Raw genomic sequence first — 25583 nt, forward strand, 5'->3', positions numbered from 1 at the left:
GGTGGGGGGGTGGGGGAATGTGTGTGCCCCGGTCTTGGGAGGGGAGAAAGTGCCGAGCACAGCATTCGATGCAAAAACAGCCTACAGGAAGCCCGTGGTGGCAGGAGGAAACAGCATCCCCCTGTGGCTTGGGAAAGCTGCTGTATGCCCACCTGTGGCAGAGGTACACCGCTTCCTCAGTTGTGCTGGGGCAGAGCATTGTTGTTGGTGCCAGCCCACAAAGAGGTCCGGTAGCTATAGCAAGGAGAACTAACTACCTGGGGAGGCTGGGGCCCTTCCTAGGACCCTGACAGGGACCCTGGGCTCTTGATCGCTGTTACCAACAACCTGGGTTGTTTATGGGTGTCCCGTTTTAGGGGGTCCAAGGTCCCTACTTTTGAAACCAGGCCCTCCCTAGTGGAGCCCTGCCAATCGCTCCAGCTTCCTCGTCTGCTCCCACTTTTAGCCTCAGGAGGACCACAGCGTTTGCAGCTGTGTGATGCCTCAGGGCTTGCGTGCCTGCGGGGACCCACTCCCTCCTGCTCCTGCTGAATTCCTCCTTCCTCCAGCCGCAGCTCAGGCTCTACTCATCCTGGGATCCCTTCACCCCGGCAGCGCCGGGGGAACCCTCTTGTGCGGCGCTCCCACAGCCTTGTTTTGGAAGTCAGCACACTGGATCCATTCGGGTCGCCCGTCTGTCCTCCAGACGGGGGAAGGTACCAAATGCATCTTTGTATCCTCAGCACCCAGCACAGGGCCCGCCTGGCCTCCAGGCGACAGTCAGGAGACCTGAGTGAGTGAGCCAGTGAGTGAGTAAGAGGGTGGTAAGTGAACGAACGACTGAATGACAAGGTGGGTAAGTGAGCGAATGAGCTAGTGGGTGAATGAGCGGGTGAACGACTGGGCGGACGAGAGGGTGAGCGTGTGAATAAATGAATGAATGACTGAGTGGGTGCCTGAGTGAGGGCAGGTGGGGGCTGAACGAGTGGGCGAGGGTGCCGGCAGCGAACCTGCGGGCTGGAGCGGCGGACGCTGGAGGGCTGAGCGCGCGCCCGGACCGCGCCACCTGCCCTACCCGGGGCCGCGTGGCCGGGGCGGGACGGGGAGGGGCGAGGCGAGGATGGGAGTAGGCGTGGCGAGGTCGGGCGCGGGCGTGGCAGGCCCGGGTGGGCGGGGATAAGCTGGGAGTGGGCGTGGTAGGCCCGGCTGTGGGCGGGGCGAGGCCAGGCAGAGCCCAGGCGGGCGCGGAGGAAGTCACGTGGCGCGCGCTCACATGACTGGCGGCGTGATGGACCCGCTACCCGCGGCGCCAGCAGCTGCTGCGGCTGAGCCGGAGGCGGACGAGGAGGCGGACCCGCCGGCGGCAGGTATGGCAGGCACCCACCAGGCCCCGCGCCGCTCCGGCCCGCGCCCCCCGAGACCCTGCGGCCTTCGGCACTCTGTCTGTCGGCGGGCACCCAGCGCCCCGCCGGGTCCCCCCTCCCACTCCCGCGTCCACGCCCAGGAGGGCGCGTGGCCGCGCGGCCCAGAACCGGAGCACCTGTCCGGGTTTGCGCCTCGCCGCGCGCTTCTGCCCGCGTCTCCCCGGGACTGTCCGGGTCCCTGGGGGCCGCAGGGCCCGCCCGCCCCGCGCTTCCTGCTTGCCTGCCTGCCCGCCGCGTGGGGCGCAGTCCCTGGACCTGCCGGGCCTTGGCAAGAACTCTGGCCGCTCAGGACTTGCGTGTTCTCGAACGCCAGCCCTTCGTGTTTCTCCCTAAGTGCTTTGCTTAGCGGATGAGCGTGAGGCTTGCGTTTTCTAGGATGTCCCTGTTTAAAATGGTACCCCCTCTGGTCCTCTAACTGGAGGATAGATGAAGGTGGGGGTTGGTGTGAGTTACTGCTGCTTCTTGCGGGGTGGCGGGGGCCCAAGGTTGGAAGCTCCAGCTGGGCCGTCTGGCGAGGTGTCCCTGAGGAGGCCATGCTTAAAGTGAGTTCTGGAGGGCTGCTAGACAGTGGATTTATTAGGGAGGAAAAGAGGCAGGAGTGGCGTGAAGCTGCTGGGCGCAGGGCTGGCGTTGCGCCGGGTTGGCCTCATTGGCATGAAGTCCCTTGGTGAGTCTGCGTCTAGGGAGCAGTCCCCACCCCGCCACCCCCACTGGTCTTTAGTTACTTTTCCTTTTCATGTAGCCGTGTAAGGAGAAGCATGTGATGGCTCTTGCTGGTGGTTAGAACACTGTGTTCATGAGGTCACACGTTCGATCCCAGGTGGGCCAGTCGGGCCACCTGTACCAGGGCCGCACGCTGGGCCCCCAGTGTTTGGGTTGGAATGGTTCTTCCCCCGAGGATTGTAAAGCAGCTCAGCGTTCCTGGATGTGATGGTTACTCAGGGGTCTCTTTGCAGGTACAGGGACAGCACCGTTTCCTGCAGGGCTCACCCACTAGCTGCTGTTGTGGTGTCATCTACCACAGTTCTCCGAGACTGGCAGCGGGCCTTCCCTGGGGCCCTGGTGATTTTATTAGCCATCCTGGATGGCAGGTGAAATGGTAGAGGAAAACAAAAACCAAAAAACCCACAACCCAGAGGCAAGTGACTTGTCCACAGTGGGCAATGTTAAGGGGGCATGTCGTGGTGTGGGTGGTGTTTGGAAGGGCTGGGGTCAGAAAATACAAGTTTTTGAGAATGAATTTTGTCCAGAGATGATATGTGTATCTCTCATGCTTTAGCAGGGGTTTATTTTTGACTGTTGAAGAAGTAGTGGCTTATGGGTATACAGCAAATTTCCTCTTCTCTGGTGTTCTGTCCACACAGCCAGAGCCCACCGTTAGTGTTAATTGTGGGGATCGCGGGGGTCTAGGTCTTTGTAGTAGCTTTGGGATTGTCAGAAAAAATGGTGTTCACTGTGGTTTTCAGCCTTAAGGGTCTTATTATATTCTAATCCCTGGAAGCTTAAGGTGTAAATGATAACTTCCTCCTGACAAATTTAACTTTCAATTATGCAATACATGGACAAACACACAGAACATTATAGATTAAAGTCTCACCCCATTTGCAATCACCTCCTCTTACCAGTTTGGGACGCATCCTCTTATCTCTATTTTTGTGTCTTATACATACATGTACTCACACAGTGTTCACCTCCTTGTGTGCTTGTGCCCGTGTTTCCCTAGCGCAGTGTATTAGTTTTCTGCTGCTGCTGTAACAAATTACCACAAACATAGTGGCTTAAACAGCAAAAATTTATCATCTTACAGTTCTGGAGGTCAGTTGCCCCAAACAGGTTTCCCTGGGCTAAAATCCAACTGTGGGCAGGGCTGCGTTCCCTCTGGAGGCCCTCGGGGAGAAGCCATTTCTTGGCCTTTTCCAGCTCCCAGATGCCTTCCGCATTCCTTGCCGGAGGATCCCCTTGCTCCAGCTACCGTGGGCCACACCTTTCTTGTCCTGAATCAGGAGAATCTCTCTGATTCTCTTTCTTTTGTTCACTTCTTCCGCTTTTAAGGACCCCTAGCATTACATTGGGCCCACCTGCTAATCCACATCCTTGCCCTCCTTTCACGGTCAGCTCATTAGCAACCTAAACTTCATCTACACCTTTAATTCCCCTTTACTGTGTAATCTAACAGATTCACAGGTTCCAGGGATTAGGATGAGAGTACCGTTAGGGGCCATTATTCTGCCTTAGATACCCCCAAGGAGTGGAATTGCCGGGTCATAGGGTTGCATATTTTTTGTTTTAACAAATCCTTACAAATTATCCTCTCTGGTGGCTATTACCAATTTATACCTGTAACAGCAGTGCATCTTTCCCCATAACCTCATCACCATTTCATACCATTTTTTAAAAAACTCCCTTTAGCATTAGAGAAATTAAGAACGTGTTTTATTTTTGTTTTAATTTCTATTTCTTCGATTATCAGTGAGGTTTAGTTTCTTGTAATACTTTGACCTGGTATGGCCTTCTGAACCGATTGTTCTTATTTTTTGCCCATTTTCTTAAGGGATTGTCTTTTTTTCTTTGATTTTTAGCAGTTCTTTTTGTATTTTGGACATAAACCTGTGGTGGGTTTTATATTAAAATCATTAACTATCAAAATATCTGACTGGAACACTCTGTTTTCTGACTGTGCAGCATGAGAGTTTATTTCAAGGCTTGTTTAGAGGTTACAAAGCTCAATGATTGTGCCTTAGAGTGACAAAGAATGAGTATGATATGTGCTTGATTGTCTAATCTGATTTTTGCGATTGCATCATACACTGATTAAAAAAAAATGTAGACAGATTACCACTGTGTATCCCAGCCCTGCTTTCTTACAACCCTGCAGACCTAAACTTGGTCTTTATTTATTTATTTATTTATTTATTTATTGGCCACTCTCTGCGGCTTGGGGGATCTTTGTTCCCTGACCAGGGATTGAACCCGAGCCCTTGGCAGTGAAAGTGCCTCGTCCTAACCACTGGACCGCCGGGGAAGTCCCCTAAACTTGGTTTTTAGAACAAGGGAGAATCAGCTTCACTTCCGTTGGAGCGCCTCATTGGACGGTACTCCATACATCCCATTCGGTTAGGAAACTCTGAGCCGTTTGTCTTCCCAAACCTCTGGCTGCCTCCTGGTTGTCTGTGGGGTCAGGCCTGACCTCTGCTTATCCTCCGAGCGCCTCCATGACCGGCCGCCGCCCTCTCTGCACGCCTGCGCGGTTTCCACGCCCCCTGTGCTCCCGCCACCACCCTCGCTGCTCCTGCTGTGCCTGTACACATCTGTTATGCAAGTCATGAGCTGTCACTTGAGATGTGTGCATTTGACGGATTAAATTATACCCTAAAGTACCATCTGCATTGGGGCAAAAAACCTTCCTGCCCGTTCCTCTCCCTCCGTTACACACATTTGCGTCGTCAGCTCCTGATCGGCGGAAACCATTATTTTTCTTTACATCCCAGTGTCTAGAATAGTATCTGCTTTTCGGAAAGGGCTCTGATGTTGGAGAAAGTTCCCCCCCCCCCCCGTGGCATGCGGGATCTTAGTTCCCCGACCAGGGATCGAACTTGGGCCTCCTGCAGTGGAAGCTCGGAGTCCTAACCACTGGACCACCAGGGAAGTCCCTAGAATTACATTTTTATCGTAAGTGTTTTTTAGGATAGTATCACATTTTAGTTTGGTAACAATGGTAGCTATGCAGATATTATTTAAATCGGTGTTAATGGTCTTTGAACTCCGTCTCTTTCTCCCTTTCACACACACACACACGCACACACACACACATATACACAATTTGCAAGGTAAAAGGTGTCCATTTGAAGAAAGAGGAACTGAATCACTATTACGTAGAACACATTTTGCCAGAACTTGTGGTTAGCAAGAAAGTGATATGTTCTGGGTTGGGGAATTCTGTTTTGGTTTATTTTTTCCTTCCTAAGAAAAAAGCACCAGAAAAAGAGATGTTTGGCCTGCAGTGTGCTGGGGTGACGGGGAGGGGCTGGAGTGGTGAGATGCTATAGAGATGTGAGCCGCCTTCTGTGGCCCGCGGTGCGTGTTAAGAGGAGCTCTGCCCTGGTGGTTAGAACCTGGGGCAAGTGAGCAGACAGGCGGCCCGGACCCTCGGGAATTCGAAGAGCTCGACTCTTGACCACGCACGTTACCCTCTGAAGAACTGTAGTGCTTTCATCCTTTGAACGTTTTTGTTGCAGAATCATTAATAAGTCATAGCCAGACTTGGGGTAGACGTTCTTGGTGAAAGTACCAGTATTAAAACCTCACGTGGGACAGATGGGCGCAGGAGGGCCCCAGACATGACCTGTGAGTTGAGCTCTAGGGGAAGCTGAGGCCCCACTTGGCTCTATTTCCTGCTGGCCAGGTTGTAGGAGGACACACGTGTCCTTGGGGTGTGTGGATAGGCACGTTGGCGGGGGCGGGGGGGTCCTTCAGCGCTCTTACCCAATTTGGAGTATGTGTGCTAAGCAAAAGGAAAGTGAAATTGCACGATTGATGAATTCCAGGGACGCTTGGTAGGGACTGGAGACATCTCTGAGAAGTACATTTACATGATTTTCCGAGAGTCTTTAACCTGATTTGTGCTAGTGAATTCTCTCCTACAAGTCTTATGAGTGAACTGCAAGCAGACCAGTAAAGTCTCATGTGGTATGTGGTTCGGCACCGCGAGGGGAATGTTGCTGTACACGTAAGATAAGCGCAAATACAAACGTCTTGTCAAAGGGAGCGCGCCCGTGAGCTCACGGCTGCTGCGTTGTAGCGTGTTTCCTTTTTCCTGTGCATATGCGTGTGACATAGTTAACCTCAGGGTGCATTTACGTTCGGTTTGGTAGTCTGTGCGTTTCACTTAGCGTCATTCTACACTACTAAGAAGTTTTCCTAATTCACTATTTGATGTCTGTGTAATAATGAATCAAGGAATGTACGTTTGTGCCTTTAAAGTGCTAATGTTGTAAAATTTGATCCTTTACGTTGAATCAGTATTAAAAAATGTCCTGATGCTTGCACTTGGTAAACAAAGTTTCTCTCCTGCTAAACTAGTTCCCCAACCTAGAGGTGACCGCTGCTGTCAGCAGTGTGTGTTGAATCACAGTCTTAGTAAGCTCAGTTGTTAGGCTTTGAGAGCTAGGGGGATGTCCTTAGATGATCTCTGCCATGTCCTGTTTAGTGACCTTTTGCAAATGCAAGTACTGAGTCCCAGCACCCTCCACTGAGGATGCTGAGAGAAGCCAGAGAAAATACGGACCGTAAGACTCCTCTTTATATTAAGTTCAAAGCCACGCAGAATTAGACTCTGCTGTGTGGGTTAGAATTAGACTCTGCTTACGCAGGTGATGAAAGTATAAATGAAGAGCAGGTGAAATGGCGTGAAAATGGGGCTGCGGTCACCTCTGATAGGAGAAAGGAGGGTCTGCGAGGTACAGGTCATGGGGGCTTCCAAGATCCCAGCCATCTTTTAATTTTTGACCTGGATAGTGGTTCTACATGTGTTTGATACATAGTTTTGTTAAACTGTCCATAGACATTTTATACCCCTGTGTGTGTGTATGTGTGTCTCTTTCACAGTAGAAAGTGTTGGGGGAAAACCCAGTGTGTCCCAGATCCTGAGACATTAGGTGGACTTGCTAACAACACAGTTTGACAAGCAAAGGTGGGTGCTGGGGATCTCACTTTAAAACAGTTTTGTGGGAGTTTTGGTCTCCCTTAGTTTTCACTCTCGAGTTAACATTGGAGGTGTGTTTATCATGAAACGCATGTTTTGTTGTATTGACATCCACTCCTCATCTCGCTGTTCATCAGCAGGAGATCCCTGGCTCCGCTGTTTCCGATGTCTGTGTCTGGGTATTATTGGCGCTGGCCCGGCCCGCTGGCGAGTCCGGGTGTTCCAGTGGCCCCTGGGACCAGCAGGAAGGAGGACCGAGACCCCAGGGCCGCTGGCATCTGTGTGGCAGTGGGAGGGATGTCTGGGAAAGTCACCTGCTGTTCAGAGTACGCAACTCTTTGGCAGAGGCCATCTGCTGAGGCAGAGAGTCAGGTGATACTCCTGACTTGGCACAGTTAATTATCTTTAGAAGAGTAATTTCACCTCCCAGCCCCGGAGATGTTCCAGTCCAGACCGGGGGTGGAGGGCTTTTCCAGGAACTGGCCACTCACTGCTGGGGTTTCGCACGAAAGGGAGATTTGAAATTGCGTTGTCAGCTCTTCAGGACCCGAGGACGGTCTGTACGTGTGCGGGCCTTTATCTCGTGATGGCTTCTGCACACTGAGCGTCCTTCTTAGGATGGACGGTGAAGTAGGGAGTCTTGTGGGAGTTTCTGCGAGAGGTTATAGTTTGCCTCTGCCCCGTGGAAGGGGCCTGTTTCCCCTGAGAGGGTCTGTGCTGGGCGTACGGAGTCTCCCATCCTCTACCCCCTTGCTGGGAGGGAGTTGATTCGGGCGTTCTTTGCAGAGCGGTAGCGCTGTGTGGTAGCTGTGATGACTGAGCCTTTCAGAGCACGTGCTGTGTGCCAGATGCCCTTCCTCGTGCCTGATGTGTGAAGCAGCTTAATCCTCTCTGATGCTATGAGGCGAGGCGTCTCACCACCCCTGCTTTACAGATGGGGAAACCGAGGCACGCAGAGGCCGTAACTTGCCCGGCACCTACAGCTAGCGGGTGGCGGAGCTGGAGTGCCGTCCGGCGCGCGGCTCCGGCCCCCGGTGGGAGTGTTGCCTTCCCGCTCCAGCGGCCTGGCTCGGCTGCCCCGCGGACCCCTTTCAGGACCCCGTCTGGAGGATTCGCTCCCGGCTGCTTTAGCCAGTGCCTCCCCGACGGAGACCCTTCTGTCCTCAGAGGGCTTTTCTGAGTGGGAGAGGTGGCTCCGTGAGCCTGTGCTCGTAAGGAGCGCCCGAGACCCTCGTGAGATGTCGCGTTCTCTCTGCAGAAAGGAGCGCCAGCGCCGGGCAGCGGTGAGGGTGCGGGCTTGGGCCTCAGCCCTGCACCCCGTCTGCTGAGCGTCCCGAGTTCAATCCGGGGAGCGGGGCGTCGACCGGGGGCTTGTTTCCAGCTGGCTTGGGCGTGAGAGCTCTCAACAGATACGTCACGTGTGTTGCGACCCACGGGCCGAGTTCCCCCAGCTGTTTGAGATGCTTAGATCACCCTGGTTCACCGGTTTTGGAGTTCTGGGCAGACAGGCACTGCGCGAGAGTCCCGTCTTCGTGGCCTGGAAAACTGGGTCTCCACCATTTAGTGCAGAGGTTTGATTGGGGCGGGGAAGCTGACTAAATATTTTTCTTTCTGTGACATTTTTCACGGTTCCTAATTTGTTCATGCCAGTTTCCGAGGCTTTCCGTGTTCTGGTTGATTAATTGCATTCCTGGTCGTTTACCCCGCAGGCAGCTGGAAGGCAGGGGCCTTTTTTTAAAAAAAATTTTATTTATTTTTTATACAGCAGGTTCTTATTAGTTATCTATTTTATACCTATTAGTGTATATATGTCAATCTCAATCTCCCGGTTCATCCCACCCCCCGCCCCCTCCCCAGGCAGGGGCCTTGTCTCACTCCTTGTGCCCCCTTCTGTGGATCAGTAAATATCTGTTTAAATGGATTGAATTGTATGTCACTTGGCTTGTGCTGTCGGGTGATCGCTCGGACTTTTATTAAAGGGACCGAATGAGGCTGGGAACACAGGTCCTCCATTTAGCCGCCGCTGGGATCGAGACACACCGAGTCTGCCAGATATTTTGGAACGTGTTCACTTTCGTGTCCAGAGACCCTAGAAAACCGGAGTCACTTTCAGACGGAACCATCCAGGCCTGGGAGGAGGGTTTAAAAAAAGAGAACAAAACCAAAACCAGATGGAATTTAGTTACACAGAGGTGAGTATTCTTTTTGGAACTTTGAACTTCTACTTTGTGAGTTATTCCAAGATTTCCCGAGTTAGCTAAAGTAGTATTCTTTTTAAACTCTGGAAAAAGTCCCTGGGCCTCCCCACATAAAAACATTCCAGAAATGAGAGACCTAAGAGGCTTCTGGAGGGAGAGACTCAATGAACCCTTTCAGAAGCAGGTTTGGTGAGATTCACGGAGAAGCAGGGGTCCCGTGGCTGCCCTGCGGGTTCCTCTTGCTCCAAGTTGAGTCAGAGGAAGTCGTCTGATAGGTGACTCCTTTCGGGACTGGACTTCAGTCTTGTGACGTCTTAAGGAAACAAACCAGCGATCTTCCCCTCTCTTTGTGCTTTGGCCCCTCGACTCTCCCTCGGGAAGGAATAGCCACTTTCGGCCGGAGAAGCCCCGTGTGTGTGAACGTGAGTGGTTCACGTCCCCGGGGGTCCCAGGGGCAGTCGGCGCTCTGGGGATTGCCAGCAGAATTTAGGGAGTCACGTGTCAGGGGACCCAGTGCTTGAGGGAGCCACGTCCCCTGGCCAGCAGTTCATTCGCTCTGTGGTTTCATCTGGGCACAGGTCCTGTAAAAACCAGCCGCGTGCTAGTTGCCTTCACATATAAACATATATTTAACATTCTTGTAGCCAACCAGTAATGTAGATGGTATTGTCCCCATTTTGGAGAGGAGAAAACTGAGTGCAGAGAGGTGAGCGGCTCGTTCACAGCAGGGTTTGCGCTGAGACCCTCTGACCCCTGGCCCAGGCGTGGGGTGTGCCCGCCCCTGCTCCTCTCCACGTTGTGGGCCTCGAATGAGGCCCTGTGAGTTAAGGAGGCAACAAGGATCTGGTGTCATCGGGTAACCTGGTGCAAGTTCAGGCCCCACGCATCACCTGGCTGACTCTGACCAGGCGGGCCATGCTGCCGGCTGGGCCTCCAGTTTTCACATCTGTGAAATGGGGTCACAGTACCTACTTAGACTGTTTGTAGGATTCAGGAGATGGTATATCAGCATCCAGAAGGTTCAGACACTGGTCGTGGCTCTTGCTCGAGTGGTGGTCGATACCGCATACAGCTATCCAGGTGACCGTCTTCCTCCCTGCCTTTGAATTCATGCGAAGAGGAAGAAGAGGGGAAAAAAGCACTTTATTAAGGGGAACTTGACTGGTTTCTTGGCCCTCAGTGGCTGCTTCCACTTCGACTGACTTGCAGCTTCAGGCCACGTGGACCCCGGGGAGGTCCACAGGGTCCTGAGTGTGGCCACTTGGAGTTTCTGTGGCAACATCACCAGCTCACATTTTCTTACTTGTGCCTGAAACCCAACCAAAGGGTTTCACGGGTAGATGGCATTGTCCCTTCTTAGCAGACACCTTCTTTAAGATTGCGAGCTGTGTTCTAGGCACAGTGCTGGGGTGGGAGGATACTTAGTTTGTATTCACAAAAACTGGAGAGGAGAGAAGGAATTCATAAAGCATTTTTAAAAGCTTTATTGAGATATAAGTCACATACCACATAATTCACCCATTTCAAGGGTACAGTTCCGTGATTTTTAGCGTATTCCGAGAGTTATGCAGCCTTCGCCACAATTGATTTTAGAGCATTCTCATCAGCCCGTACCCGTTAGTAGTCGCTCCCCATGCCCCCAACCCCCTCTTCCCCCGGCCTAGACAACCACTGCTCTTTCTGTCTCTGTAGATTTGCCTGTTCTGGAAGTTTCATATAAATAGAACCATATAATTTGTGGTCCTTTGTGACTGACTGCTTTCACTCAGCACAGTGTTTTCAAGGTTCATCGATGTTGTAGCATGGGTCAGTACTTCATTTCTTTTTATGGCTGAATAATATTTCGTTGTATGGATAATTCACATTTTACTTATCCATTCATCAGTCCACGGACATTTGGGCTGTTTCCATGTTTTGGCTGTTATGACTAATGCTGACGTGAACATTCATATACAAGTCTTTGTGTGGGCATAGGGTTTCATTTCTCATGGGTGTACACCTAGGAATGGAATCATTGGGTCACATGGTAACCCATGTTTAACCTTTTGAGGAACTGCTGGACTGTTTTGCAGCAAACTATGAGGGTTCCAACTTCTCCACATCCTCACCAACACTTGTTATTGCTTTTTTCATTATATCCATCCCAGTTGATGGAATCTCATGTGGTTGGTCATCTTTTCATGTGCTTGTTGGCCTTTTGTACATCTCCTTTGGAGAAATGTCTATTCAAATCCTTTGTCCATCTTTAAAATTAGGTAATTTGTCTTTTTAAAAAACTTGAGTTATGAGAATTCTTTATGTATTTTAGACCCAAGACCCTTATCAGATACATGGTTTACAGATGTTTTCTCCATTTCTGTGGGTTGGCTTTTTACTTTCTTCATGGTATCTTTTACAGCACAACAGTGTTTAATTTTGATGAAGTTCAATTCATCTATTTTGTTCTTTAGTTGATGCTTTTGGTGTCATACCTAAGAAGGCTTTGCCTAACCCAAGGTCATAAAGATTTACTCCTGTATTTTCTGCTGAGAGTTTTGTAGTTTTAGCTCTTACATTTAGGGCTGTGATCCATTTGGAATGAGTTGTTGTGTATGGTGTGAGGAAGGGGTCTGGTGTCATTCCGTGGCATTTGGAAACCCGGTTGTCCATCATAAAGAACTTTTGGGGTGCATGTGCTGTGTGCCACTCCTGTGCTAGGCAGTATTAGGGAATCAAAGCGCCCTGAAGGTGTTTATGTGGTGTGTGGGAGAAACCCGTGAACAAGATGGATTAGGAAAGCTCAGCAAGGACGTTCAAGCCAATCACGAGAGTAGGAAGGGTCAGTGATTCCAACTGGGGCTCGGGAAACACTTCACTGGTGAAGGGGTGTCTGAATTGAGCTTTGGAGGCTGGACGGGATTCAGTTTGGGAATTCTCAGCTAGTAAGTACCAGAGGGCTTGGAGGGACCTTAAGAGAGAGTTTATATTTTGCTTCAAGGTACAAACACTTAAACCTTCGCAGGAAGGTGAAAAACATTCTTCTCTTGCTGGGTAGGTTGGTTACCCGCAAGGCACGTTACAGCTTTCTGTGATCAGGGGTTTTGCCTTCTGTTCTTTGGGGGGGTAAAAGGATTTCACTGCAACTTGGCAGAGAGACCATGGGGGGGCATGGGAGGACACCGCCAGCTTGAGGGTGTCGCTGCTCCGGGGCTCCGCGTGGCCGTGCGTGTTGACAGCCGTCCTGCGTGAGCAGCTCTGTCTTCTCGCGCGGCTCCCCGAGGCGCGGTGCCTGTCGCTGCTGAGGCCTGAGTGCGCCTTGTGCGGGTGGGGGGGCATGGGGCTGTCGCCTGCCTGGGAGAACACAGCAGGCCTTGAGTTCCCCGCGCGGCCTTCTTGCTCCTGCGAATTGGGGGTCCTCCTTTCCGTCCACAAATGCTCACCGAGCGCTCACTACGTGCCGGGCAGTGTTCTCGATCGCTGGGATACTAACGGTGAACAAAATACACAGAGAGGCCCGCTCTCGGGGGGCCGATGTTCCTGTAGCGGGAGGCGGACGGTACTCGGCAGACGCGGCGAGTCGCTGGCGCACGTGAGAGCCGCGGGGGCAGCCAGGGCGCAGGGCCGTCGTCCCTGAGGGAACGCCACTGAGAGTGAGTTCTGCCCCCGATTGGAAGGAGGTGGCCTGGTGCGTTTCTGGGAGGAGAACGCTGGCAGAAGAGGCGGCAGGTGAAGGCGCCGGGCCGGCAGCGGCGCGCCGCATTCACGGGGCGGCCGGGCAGCTGGCGTGGCTGGAGAGCAGGGGGCAGGCGGGCGGGGGCTTTGCTGGCCGAGGAAGGTGAAGGGGCGTTTTGGGGGGGCGGTGGTGGAGCTGGGGAAACCCCGCATTCAGAGCTATTCTCCTTAGCGGTTGCCCTTCTGATCCTCAGTTAGGAAACTTCAGTGTTTTTTTTTTTAAATGCTGCCAGGAAACATGCACAGATCACTCAGGTGACTGCGGTAACTCTCCGAGGGGGTTTCTGAAGGGAGTGCTGGTGACGTAGTGCGGTCCACGTGGGAAGATAAAAGCCTTTCGGGAAGCGTCTGTGAGCGGGAGAAAAATGTGGAATTCTTTAGGAGTGGATTCTAAGGATAGAATAAAAAATAGGGCAGACTATTTTGTGAACGGTGATATTCTTCATGCTGTCTTTAAGAGTAGAAAGCAGTTAGTAGGAGAACGGCTAAATGATTTTTAGTTCCATATCTAAGTTATTATTCAGTCTTTACAGGTAACAGTCTTAATAACTTCGAAAATATGGAACAGTGTTGTAAAAGGAAAGAAATCAAGGTAAAATGGCAGATGAATTGCGACTGTATTCAAGAGTCAAGGGCCTACCAGAAGGGCGAGGAAAACCGGACGGAAAATAATGAGTGTCGGCCAGCATGGGAGGCAGCTGGAACCCCTGCTGCTGGGAGTGTAAACTGGCTCAGTTACTTGGAAAACTGGAATTATTTACTGAGCTGCACATACGAAACCCCGGGATCCAGTAATTTCACTCTCAGGAATGTACCGAACAGAAATGCGTACATGCGTCCACCAACGTGCCGGTTGGTGCTGGCGTGTTTGTAGCAGCAGCGTGTGAAGCTGCCCAGATGCCGCGCGGCCGCAGAGTGAGTAATAGGCCGCGGCTGATCACACGGCGGGATCCACAGCAAGAAGATGGACCGTCTGTGCCCCATGAGCCACGCAGAGGGGCTGTACACACCACGTTGAGTGGAAGAAGTCAGAAACAGAGGAACTCAGGATTTGAGTCCACGTGTATGGTGTCAACAAAGAATCAGGCAGAGGTAACCTGTGGCTTTAGAAGTCTCTCTCTTGGGGAGAAGGGAGCGTGACGGGTACCTTCCTTTATCCAGGTGCTGTTACCCTGACGTGTAAATTCATTGAGCTGAACGGTTTTGAGATGTTCGCTTCTCTGTTAACATGCTCTGTTTCAATATAAAAGTGTTTTTAAAGCCGGTGGGGAAAAAAAGGAATTGTACGTTTATTGTATATAATGAAACACAGTGTTTGCCTGGACTTTCTGGACACTTATGTAGAGAAAGTGCACAGACCTGCCTGGAAATTGTACCCATCAACTCTAGGATAGTGGTTACTTTGGAATAGGAAAAAGGGGGTGGGGAGGATGGTATGCATCTGTAACATTTTGTTTATTAAAAATTCTCTTCAGCAAAAAATAGGGCACAATGTCCTCTTTAGTGAAATCTTGGTGGATACATGGGTTCTGATAGTTCCTGTATTTTCATGTATGTTTGAAGTATTTCACAACAAAAATACATGTATTTAAAAGGATAGGATGGAAGTGAAACAGTGTTCATAGTGATTATCTGATTGGCTAGGAATTTAGGAGGTTTTTGTTTCTACAGAAAAGCTGAAAGAAACGTGGTCATGGAAGCTTGGAAACATGCTTGGTATTTGAAAATTGTTTGTGTCATATCACAACCCTATACACGAGGATAATGCACACAGTGAACACGGATGTATATAGATTGTTGGGTTGGAGAGATTTTATTTCAAGTTTTTTTTTTTAAATGGATTTTTAAAAATAAATTTATTTATTTATTTATTTATGGCTGCGTTGGGTCTTCGTTGCTGCACGCAGGCTTCAATAGTTGTGGCTCGTGGGCTCAGTAGTCGTGGCTCATGGGCTCTAGAGTGCAGGCTCAGTAGTTGTGGCGCACGGGCTTATTAGTTGCTCCGCGGCATGTGGGATCTTCCCGGACCAGGGCTCGAACCCATGTCCCCTGCATTGGCAGGCGGATTCTTAAACACTGCACCACCAGGGAAGTCCCTTTATTTCAAGATATTGTAACATTACATAAAATAGGTTATTAAAAGAAAAGTAAGCCTTAAATTTGATGAAATTGAGGCCATGCACAGTTTGTTCAGTTGAGCTCCTGAGTTAGGGACAATCAAAAGCTGGCTGGTGACAGATCACTTTTTAGGGCGAGCTGACCACAGATGGGGCAGCTCTGTTTCCTGGCATTTGGGGGGCGTTCCTGTCATTCCCTGGCCATGGAGCTGCTGAATGCTCATTTCTGAGGCCATGGCCATGATAAGGATGAGGAAACTTCTGCTTCCATTTCCTGAGAACAGTTTGTTAACTGCAGAATAACAGTGTAGCCTAGAGAAGTTTTCAGAGGTTGAAACAGTTTCATGAGCCTGAGAAGGAATATTCAGGTTGAAAAGGGTGTCTGCTGACCCCATCTTACGTTATTTCGGTGAAAAGGTTGTCTGTCGTCTGGAATGTCGTTCGTTCTGCATTTGACGACTGCAGAAAGCACGGTGGCAGCATTTGTGCACATCTGCTTTTTGTTAGATGAGGGGCACGGGTCTGGGTGAGGCCCTGAATTCCTTCCCTCTGGTTGCCCTGTGACAGTGGTTCTCACGCTGTGGCCCCCGGATCAACAGCAGCATCTGGGGACTTGTTACAAATTCAGATTCTTAGGCCCCGCCCTAGACTCTGGGACTGGGGCCCAGCAATCTGTGTTTTTTTAAGTGTAAAATATACATAACGTAAAATTCTAACCGTTTTTAGGTGTACAGTTCTGTGGCATTAAGTGCATTCATATTGTGCCTCCATTGATACCATCCATCTCTAGAACGTATTCATCTTGCAAGATGGAAACTCTGCCCCATTGAACACTCCCCCTCCATCCTCCCGGCCCGCAGCCCCTGGTCCCCAACATCTGCTTTCTTTTTCTATGAATTTGCTCTGGGGACCTCACGTGAGTGGAATCATACATTGTCTTTTTGCGTCTGGCTTATTTCGCTGGACATGATGTCCTCAAGGTTCATCCACGATGTCGCGTGTGTCAGTACTTCCTTCGTTTTTAAGGCTGAATAGTGTTCCGTCGTGTGGATGGACCGCGTTTTGTGGATGCATTCATCTGTCAGTGGACACTTGGGTATTTCCACCTTTTGGCTACTGTGAATAATACTGCATTGAACATGGCTGTGCAAATATGTCTTCTAGTTCCTGCTTTCAGTTCTTTTGGGTACAGACCCAGAAGTGGAATTGCTGGCTCCTATGGGGATTCTATATTTAATTTTTTGAGGAACTGCTGCACTGTTTTCCACAGCGGCTGCACCAACTTTTACGGTCCCAGCAGCCACACGCAAGGATTCCAATCCCTCCACGCCCTTGCCAACACTTCTCTTTTTTTGGTAAGAGCTACCTTAACCACCAGTGGGCGGGCGAGCCCGCAGGTGCTCCTGATGCGTGCTCAGCTTGGAGACCTCAGCCCTGGGACGGTGCTGTGTCTCGCTGGTCCCTGCCCTCCCCACATTCTGGTGAACGAGCAGCCGCGGACGGCAGCGGTGGTGGAACGCTGAGCGTGGAGTCCATCAGAAGACATGTTCGTACGCACCTGCCACTTAGCGAAGAAAATAGGGGCCTTCCGCGCTGGCTGCCTTTGGGGGCCACGTGACCGCTCATGGCTCGAAAGGCACTTCACGCTGAGGGGAGCTCTGCCAGCAGGGAGGACCCCGGGGCTGCGTGGGCTGAGCGGGGTTAGGAGGCTCTCCTAGGGCTTAGAGCGCCCCCCACTGGAGCCGGCGTGGGTCGTGTGGGCAGCCAGGCTGGCCTCGGCCCCCGTGGGTGGCACCCTGTGCTCACTGTGGGGGGGGGGTCTCCCAGTCTGGACTTCCGTGTTGGTCAGCATTTGCTGAGGTTTGCTTAGATAAAGCAAGGGTGTGTGCGAGACAGCGTGGTTTATTCAGCAAATCCTGTTCGTTTCCCAGAGCTTTGTTTGGGAGTAAGGGCCCCAGATGTTAGCTGCGAACAGAACACGTGGGGTTAGACCTCTTGGGATGCATCCCAGTGGCAGGATTACTGCCTAAAGGTTCTGATGGGAGTGTGTCGGGAAGGATAGTTGGTCTGTGTGTGTGTTTGAAATTTCATTGCTTTGATTTGTGGATAACCGACTTGGAGAATCCCAGAATCTCAGAGCTGAATGGGTGTTAGATACTCCTAGCTGGCTGCTTCCCTCTTCATGCTGTGTGACCTTGGGGGCACACAGTGCGCTGGTGGCTGGCCTGGGAGCGCTGCAGCCCCTTGTCACTGTCACCCCGGAGCCAGCGGAGCGAGATATCCAGAGAGGGGGGAGTGTGAGGCCCGGCCTCGCTGACCGTGAGGCCCTGACCCGTGGGCCAGCCTGGAGCCAAGGGCCCGACACCTGTTGTCGTGGGAAGCACGTGCTAAGTTTTACTCAGCAGATTTAGAGACTCTCTTGGGATTGGAACAAATGAGATCTGGGCTGGAGGCAAGGGTTCCCGAATGCGTCTGGGAGCTGGTTATCTTAGCTCTGCTGTCTCGTTCTGTTCCCACAAGGGCCATCCGTGTGGGCCGGTGTTAGCCCGATTCTCAGCCTGCGGGTCTGAGAGCTGCTTCCCGGCCCAGTGTCAGGACAGTGGGTGGCTTTTCAAGGCCAGGGCTTCCGACTCCAGGGGACCCCACGGTAGAGCAGTTTTGTGCTGGAAAGTTTGGAGGGAACACCCTTGGAGAGGCCTGTTGGAAAGCTCAGAGGCCGTCACTCGCCAGCCACACTGCTGGGGACGTCGGAGACTGGATTTCCGCCCATGTCCGTCTAAGGTCAGAGCCAGCCTTTGTCCACCACCGTTCATCAGGGGCCTGGCTGGCCTCTCTTGTCCGAGCTGTTTTATCTCTGAGGGGGCTGGCTTGGTGGACGGTGCCTCTTCCAGGCCCTGGTCTTATGGGGCTGCTAAAACCTGTGTAGGAGGCTCCATTTGATAAGAGTCTTAAAGTCCTGCCGGTGACCTTGACATTGACTCCCTTGGTAAACCAGAATCTCCTCCCTGCGTTTCTGCCCTTTCGTCAGTGTCAGCGTGTGGGCCATCACGTGACAGTGCAGCCTGTCTGAAATGGTCTTTTTCCCTTCTTTTTTTGCTCTTCAGTTTTTTTTTCTTTGAAAATATGGGTGTCTTAGTTTAGTAAATTGATGTTTGGGATGGTGGCTTTCTTGTGATTGAAACTTTTGCAAAGGGCTTGTTCTCAAGGTGGTTGAGAGTAATGTCTTTGGTTTAAAATGTGTCTTTTGAGTTGTCTTTTAAATCCTCCAGCGATCAAAGTTCAGATTTCTCAGCAGCATGTGATCATTTGGTAATCATTATTGAGCTTACATTCTGTCTTGGGACATTATCTTATTTTAATCATCAGGAAAATCATAAAGTTTTCTCTGTTGAGTGTGTATTAATTTTTATCTTACATAAAAATTTTAATAGAGACCTCTGGTGCTCTTTCAATGATCTTTCCCCCATTAATTTAATTTTTCCTCTGTTCTTTTGTTACAGCTTTCTTTTACATTAAATAAGTATTTTCTAGTGTTCCATTTACATTCCCACATAGTTTTGGTTATTATACTTTTTTGGGGTTATTTTCTTGGTGATTGCCGTGGGAGTTACAGCTCCCATATTATATAACAGTCTAGCTTGGATTAATACTATTTGATTTCAGTAATATATAAACCTTTTGCTTCTGTATAGCTCCATTCCTTCTCCCCTTTCTGTGCTGTTGTCATCATACAAATTACAATTCTATAAATCGTTTGCCCATCAAAACAGATTTATAGTTGTTGCTTTATACAGTTGTCTTTGAAATCAGCTAGGAGAAAGAATTACAAATAAAATAAATACACGAGTACTGTCTTTTGTGGTTACTGGTGTGCTTCATTTCTTCATGTGGATTCAGTTCTCTTAGGGAAGGTTTGCTGGTGAGGAATCCTGTCAGTTTTGGGAATCTGGGAATGTTTTAATTTCTCCTTTGTTTTTTGAGGGATAGTTTTGCTGGATGTAGAATTCTTGGCCCTTTGACTACGTCGTCCCATTGCCTTTTGGCCTCCATGGTTTCTGACGAGAAGTCAGCATTAATCTTAAAGGGGCCCTTTGTACTTGGCGAGTCATTTCTCTCCTGGTGCTTTCAGGGTTTTCTCATTGTACAGTTTGAACAGTTTAATTATGATGCGTCTAAGTGAGAATCTCTTCAAGTTTATCCTAGTTGGAATCTTTTGAGTTCTTGGATTATTTAAATCAGATTTGGCTATTATTTATTCACGTGTTCTCTCTAACCCTTTCTCCCTTTGGGATTCTTGTTAGGATTCTGTTGGCATGCTTGGCGTGTCCCACGCGTCTCTGAGGAGTTGTTTGTTTCTCTGCACCCTTTTTCCTTTCTGTCCATCAGGCTGGAAAAAACATCTCAACTGACGCAACCTCAAGTCTGCTGGTTCTTCTTTCTGCTCACTCAGATCTGCTGTTGAGACTCCGGTGAATTTTTCAGTTATTGAACTTTTCAGCTCCAGAATTTTTATCTGTTTCTTTTTTATGATTTCTGTCCGTTTAGTGATATTCCCTGTGAGTGAGGTGTTGTTCTCATACTTTTCGTTAGTTTTTTTTTTTTTTTTTAAATAACAGATTGTGGCTAAAACAATCATTCTTTAATTTTATTTATTTATTTATTTACTTTTGGCTGTGTTGGGTCTTCGTTTCTGTGCGAGGGCTTTCTCCAGTTGCGGCAAGCGGAGGCCGCTCTTCATCGCGGTGCGCGGGCCTCTCACTATCGCGGCCTCTCTTGTTGCGGAGCACAGGCTCCAGACGCGCAGGCTCAGTAATTGTGGCTCACGGGCCCAGTTGCTCCGTGGCGTGTGGGATCCTCCCAGACCAGGGTTCGAACCCGTGTCCCCTGCATTGGCAGGCAGATTCTCAACCACTGCGCCACCAGGGAAGCCCCTTTCCCTTAGTTCTTTAGAGATGGTTCCCTTTAGTCCTTTGAACGTATTTCAAATAGCTGATTTAAGGTCTTTAATAGGTTCAGTACCTAGGCTTTTTTAAGGACAGTTTCTGTTGTGTGTGTCCCCCGCCCCCCCCTTTGGCACTACCTTGTTGTTTCTTTGCATGTCTTAGAGAATTTTGTTGAAGACTGGACAATTTAAATAACATAGCTGGGACTTCCCTGGTGGTGCAGCGGTTGAGAACCCACCTGCCAATGCAGGGGACACGGGTTCGAGCCCTGGTCCGGGAAGATTCCACATGCTGCGGAGCAACTAAGCCCGTGCGCCACAGCTACTGAAGCCCACGCGCCTAGAGCCCATGCTCCGTGCAACAAGAGAAGCCACCACAATGAGAAGCCCGCCCACGGCAGCGAAGAGTAGCCCTTGCTTGCTGCAACTAGAGAAGGCCACGTGCAGCAACGAAGACCCAATGCAGCCCCAAAATAAATAAGTTAAAAAAAGAAAATAATGTAGCATCTCTGGACATCAGTTTTCCCTCCAAGGTGTTGTTGCTCTTTGTTGTAGCTCGTTTATTTAACAACCTTTCTGAACTAATTCTGTAAAGTTTGTAGTGTGAGTTTCCTGGGGCTGCTGTAAGAAAGTGCCACAGACTGGGTGGCTTAAAACAACAGAAATACCTTGTCGCACAGTTGCGGAGGCTGGAAGGTCATGCTCCCTCTGAAGCCTGTCGAGGTGGGTCCTTGCTGCCTCTTGTAGCTCCCGGTGGTGGCCAGCCATCCTGGGCGTTCCTGGGTCTGCAGGTGCAGCTCCTCAGCCTCTGCCTGTGCTGTCACGTGGCCTCCTGTCTGTGTGTCCATGTGTCTGTGCCTTCATGTGGTCTCTTCCTCTTATGAAAACTCCAGTTGTATTGGATGAAGGCCCACCCTACTCCACTCTGACCTCATTTTGACATAACTAATTATTGCATCAATAAATGTACCCTGGATTGCCACAAACCTTTAGTCACTTCCCAGTGTTCTGAAAAAGCTGATTCTGACGATTTTGCTAGTGTCCTCGTTGCTTTTGTGGAGGAGAGGATTTTTGGAGGTCCTTACTCTGCCTTTCTTATTGATGTCACCTACCTTTGATACTTAGAGTTTATAGAGATATCATTTACGTGCCAGGCAGTTTACTCATTTGAAGCGTATAATACGGTGGTCTTTAGTATATTTACAGTTGCGCAACCATCGCCATAGTCAATTTTAGGACATTTTATTGCGCCCCAGGAGAAACCCATTATTCTTCACCAGTCACTCGCCCACCTCCCCCCCATTCCTCAGGCCCCTGCATTCCGCCACCCTCGCCCTAGCCGCATGCACGCACTAAACTACTGTCTGTTTCTGTAGGCTTGCCTCTTCTGGATATTTCATGTAGATGGAATCATCCCATATGTGGTGTTTTGTGACTGGCTGCTTTTCACTTACTATCATGTTTTCAAGGTTCATCGTGGTGTAGCATGAATCTGTACATGCTGAATAATATTCCATTGTGTGCATAGGCCACTTTTATTTATCCGTTCATCAGTTGATGGACATTTGGGTTTTTCCTCTCTTTGGCTCTTATGAATCATGCTGCTGTGGACATTTGTATACAGGTCTTTGTGTGGACACACATGTTCATTCCTCCTGAGTGTACACCTAGGAGTGGAGTTGCTGGGTCATAGAGTAACTCTATTTCTAACGTTCTGAGGAACTACTAGACCGTGTTTGAAGGCAGCTGCACTATTTACACACCTACCAGCATATGTGAGGGTTTTCCACATCCTCACCAGCACTCAATGTAATCTTTTTTTTTTTTTTAATTGTAGTCAACATAGGGCATCATCTTAGTGTGGCTGTGATTTGCATTTCCATGACGGTTAGCGATGTTGAGCATTTTTTTCTGTACTTCCTGGCCATTTGTACATCTTTGGAGAAATGTCTGTGTAAACCCTTTGCCCATTTTTAAATTGGATTGTTTGTCCGTGTTTTTACTGAGTTGTAAGTTCTTTGTATATTCCAGATATAAGTCCTTTATCAGATGTATGATTTGCACGTATTTTCTCTGATAAAAATATTCTCCCCCATTACCTTTTTAGCTTTATTGTTTCCTGTTTTTCCACATATTCTGCGACCTAGTTAAGATTTTGCTTTTCCCCAGAGGTGCTCTGTATTTCCCTCCTGGAAATACAATAACAGTAAATAGTCACTCAGCAAACATTCCTTGAGCCCCCGTTGTGTGCCAGGCTCCCCTCACCGGGACATGCCTGAGAACAGAGCTGAGCGAATCCCTGCCCGTCCGGAGCCTGCGTCTTGGAGCTGTGTCCTGATTCTCGGGGCGCTGTTAAGAGTTCCCGTGGGCTGATTCCCATTCTCCCCGGAGTCTGGGTATTTATAGGTTGTGCCTGGCAATGGTGGACACAGCTGTTTTCTGTGTGGATGAATTAATGAGCTCAGGGACCCTGTCTTATTCATCACCATGTTCCCTGGAGCTGGTACTTAAGAAACGCTTGTTGGCTCCTTGAGGATTTCTGTGGTCCCCAAGGAGGCTGGGTAAACACAGTTTTAAGGCCCCTTTCCGTGTAAAAATATTTTTACACGGAAAGGGGCTGGGGTCTTGGGATGACTTCGGAGAACAGGTACCTTCTAGAGGTGTGGTCTCCACACATTTTTAGTCATTAAGGTATTGGGGACTGCCAATTGGGGACACCCGCCCATATACACACTTCATATACAGACACTTATGTACACACACTCATACATGTGTGTGCACACATGTACACATACACACTTATACACACTCACACCTCATATTCAAACAAACTCATACACACGTACACACTCCTGTATGTATGCATTCGTACACACACACCCAAATGCAACACCTGTACGCACACTCATACACATGTACACAATTTATACATATGCATATTTTAATAATTTGTATGCATGTACTACACTCTACTACTCTTATGTACATTGTAATATAAATTAAAAAGGAAGAGATAGAAAATACAAGTACAATGAAAAAATTAAAAAAAAATAAAGAAAATACAAGTACAGTTGTTAATGTCTTCTTCCTGCACTTGGTGGAGTGTTGCGACCCTGGGATATATGCCCTCACTTGAGAGCAGCCTGCTTTAGAGCACATGACATTTAGTGGGGTTTTTTTTTGTTTTTTTTTTAAATTTATTTTTGGCTGCGTTGGGTCTTCATTGCTGTGCGTGGGCTTTCTCTAGTTGCGGTGAGCTGGGGCTACTCTTCGTTGTGGAGCACGGGCTGTAGGCCCGTGGGCTTCAGTAGTTGTGGCTCACGGGCTCTAGAGCTCAGGCTAAGTAGTTGTGGCGCACGGGCTTAGTTGCTCCGTGGCATGTGGGATCTTCCTGGACCTGGGCTCAAACCCGTGTCCCCTGCACTGTCAGGCGGATTCTTAACCACTGAGCCACCAGGGAAGCCCGACATTTAGTTTTTGTATGGAGTTTTGAGGCCCTTGGGGGTTCCCAGATACAAGTTAAGCCCTTGTTTATTTTCTTAATCTTTAAGGTCAGTTCAAGGCAGCTATATTTTAAATCCTAAAATGCTGAGTGATTTCACAGATGAAAATAATCTGGTCATTAATTCTGTATTAGAATGTAAACCAGAATCTTGCACTGAAGAATTACTTTAAGAAGTAAATCATAAAAAGTGATACACTGACGTTGTAGAAAATTAAGAAGGTGGAGAAATGTGATCTACCATTTGTTGTATTTATTTATAACAGTGTTACTTGGAATGAGACCTTTTTCCCCCAAGGGATACCTTAACTTCTTCTTTTTTTAACTGAAAAGAACCTTTTTTTCTTTAAAGTTCTAAACTCTTCTCTGTACTAAAAACCAAACTGACCTTTTAACAGGATTTCTTTGTTTGTTTGTTGGCAGGTTGTTAGATATAAAATCTCTGATTTGTCATTCCCTGTCCTGTGAATGATACGTGGGTGACTTCTTGTGTCTAAGGAAACTGAAGCTTTAGGGCTTAATGCTTTGGTTTGTGTGAGCAGGAACTCTGTCTAACTCAAGCAAGCATGTAGGTTTTTACACATTAGAATGATTGTGGTGGCAGGAACGCAGTGTGCTCTGATTCTGGAAACGCCGGCACATGTAGAAGATCGTATGGCCCGTTTCTCTGTTTTAACCCTTTTCTTGACTCTGGAGAAAAGGAGGACTGTATTTTTGCACGTAACTTGTAAGTATTTCACTTATTTTTCTCTGCCCAAGTTGAAAACTAGACTTGCCCGGTCCTGGACATGTGGGCGTGTTTGCTGATTCATGGCGTGGTGGTTTATGAGAGGAGGACGTGGCCCTGAGTGGACCCCCCAGCCTGAATGAATGAGCGTCACCGGGGCCAGGACAGGGTTTGGCCGGGTGACGTGGCCGGAGTCCACGTGCTGAGCCAGCAGGCGGCATCGGAGGGGCGGCCTCCCTGTCTGAGCAGCTGCGCTCACCTTGTCTCCAGCAGACTCACCACCAGCGCCCCAGGTCAGCGAGCCGAGGGCCCCGGACTCCAGTCGGATGCAGATGCCGCCGGGGAACCCACTGCTGTTGTCGCTCACGCTGCAGGAGCTGCTGGCCAGGGACGCCGTGCAGGTGGAGCTCATCCCCGAGAAGAAGGGCCTCTTCCTCAAGCACGTGGAGTATGAGGTTTCCAGCCAGGTACCTGCGGCGTGCAGTGGGGGGCGGAGGTGGCGGGAGGGGGAGGGCCGCCGGGAAGACCCACAGTGGCAGGCAGGCCCCCCAGCATGCTTGCCTCTGCGGCCGCCCCCCAGCGGCCCTGCCCGCCCTCGCTGTCGGAGCTCTGGGATCCTGCCTCAAGACGCTCGGTGGGCTCTGGAGGGCAAGCCCCGGACGGGCCGGCCTGGGGCGGTCCTGCAGTGCTGGGACGTCCCCGAGGGTGAGAGTGTGGACCCCAGAGAATGTGGGCTCCACACCCCGAGTCAAGTGTGCGGGGCTCACCCCCGAAATGGCGCTGCCGTCCCTGTTAGGGGCACCCCTGAAATCAGAGTTCATTGATGCCAGACGCCTGGCCCCGGGGTTGGCCGCGCGCGTAGACCCCTGTGGCATCTGCGGCGTTTATCTTTTGTCCGTCCGCCTGTTATCTTGGTTCAGTTAGGATACGTTTTGATGGGAGCTTTTATTCTTTATCCTGGGGATTAAGTCGTCGGTGAACTCAGAGCACCCGTGTGTGTGTGGCGGGGGCAGATTCGCAGGGTCAGAGCTGCCCCCGCGCTGAGAGCTGCCCGGGTCGCAGGCTCAGGCAGCAGCGCTGCAGGGCGTGGGCTGGGAGAGCATCACGACCGTCATCGCAGGGAGAAAGGCGCGTGTCCAGAGCCCGGGAGCAGTTCCCCGTCGCGGACGCTGTTTGCCGTGTTCCATGAGAATCAAGAATCACAGGATTTTTGTTTTGTTGTGTTTTAAAGGCAGGATGACAGAAGTCTGGGAGTAAACTTCGCTCTGACGCTGGTCAGTGC

The 25583-nt window shown here is 50.0% G+C and overlaps 1 protein-coding gene across 7 annotated transcripts in view; it reads left to right on the forward strand.

Annotated features, from left to right (window-relative positions):
- Window positions 1-463: 463 nt before the first annotated feature.
- The window catches only part of SNX8 (sorting nexin 8), a 40365-nt gene continuing 15245 nt past the window's right edge, over window positions 464-25583 (forward strand). For 2 of the 7 annotated variants that reach the window (XM_082430580.1, XM_082430578.1), the window contains exons 1-2: window positions 464-695; window positions 24572-24768. In XM_082430580.1, coding sequence (XP_082286706.1) covers window positions 479-695; window positions 24572-24768 — 414 coding nt within the window. In that variant the 5' untranslated portion in view covers window positions 464-478. Of the gene's footprint in view, window positions 696-1213; window positions 1347-13935; window positions 14106-24550; window positions 24769-25583 lie in introns of those variants that run through there. The other 5 variants (XM_082430579.1, XM_082430581.1, XM_082430582.1 and 2 more) reach the window with 5 other exon arrangements.

The sequence above is a fragment of the Balaenoptera physalus genome (genome assembly GCF_965194825.1).
Source record: "Balaenoptera physalus genome assembly, chromosome: 16".
NCBI lineage: Eukaryota > Metazoa > Chordata > Mammalia > Artiodactyla > Balaenopteridae > Balaenoptera > Balaenoptera physalus.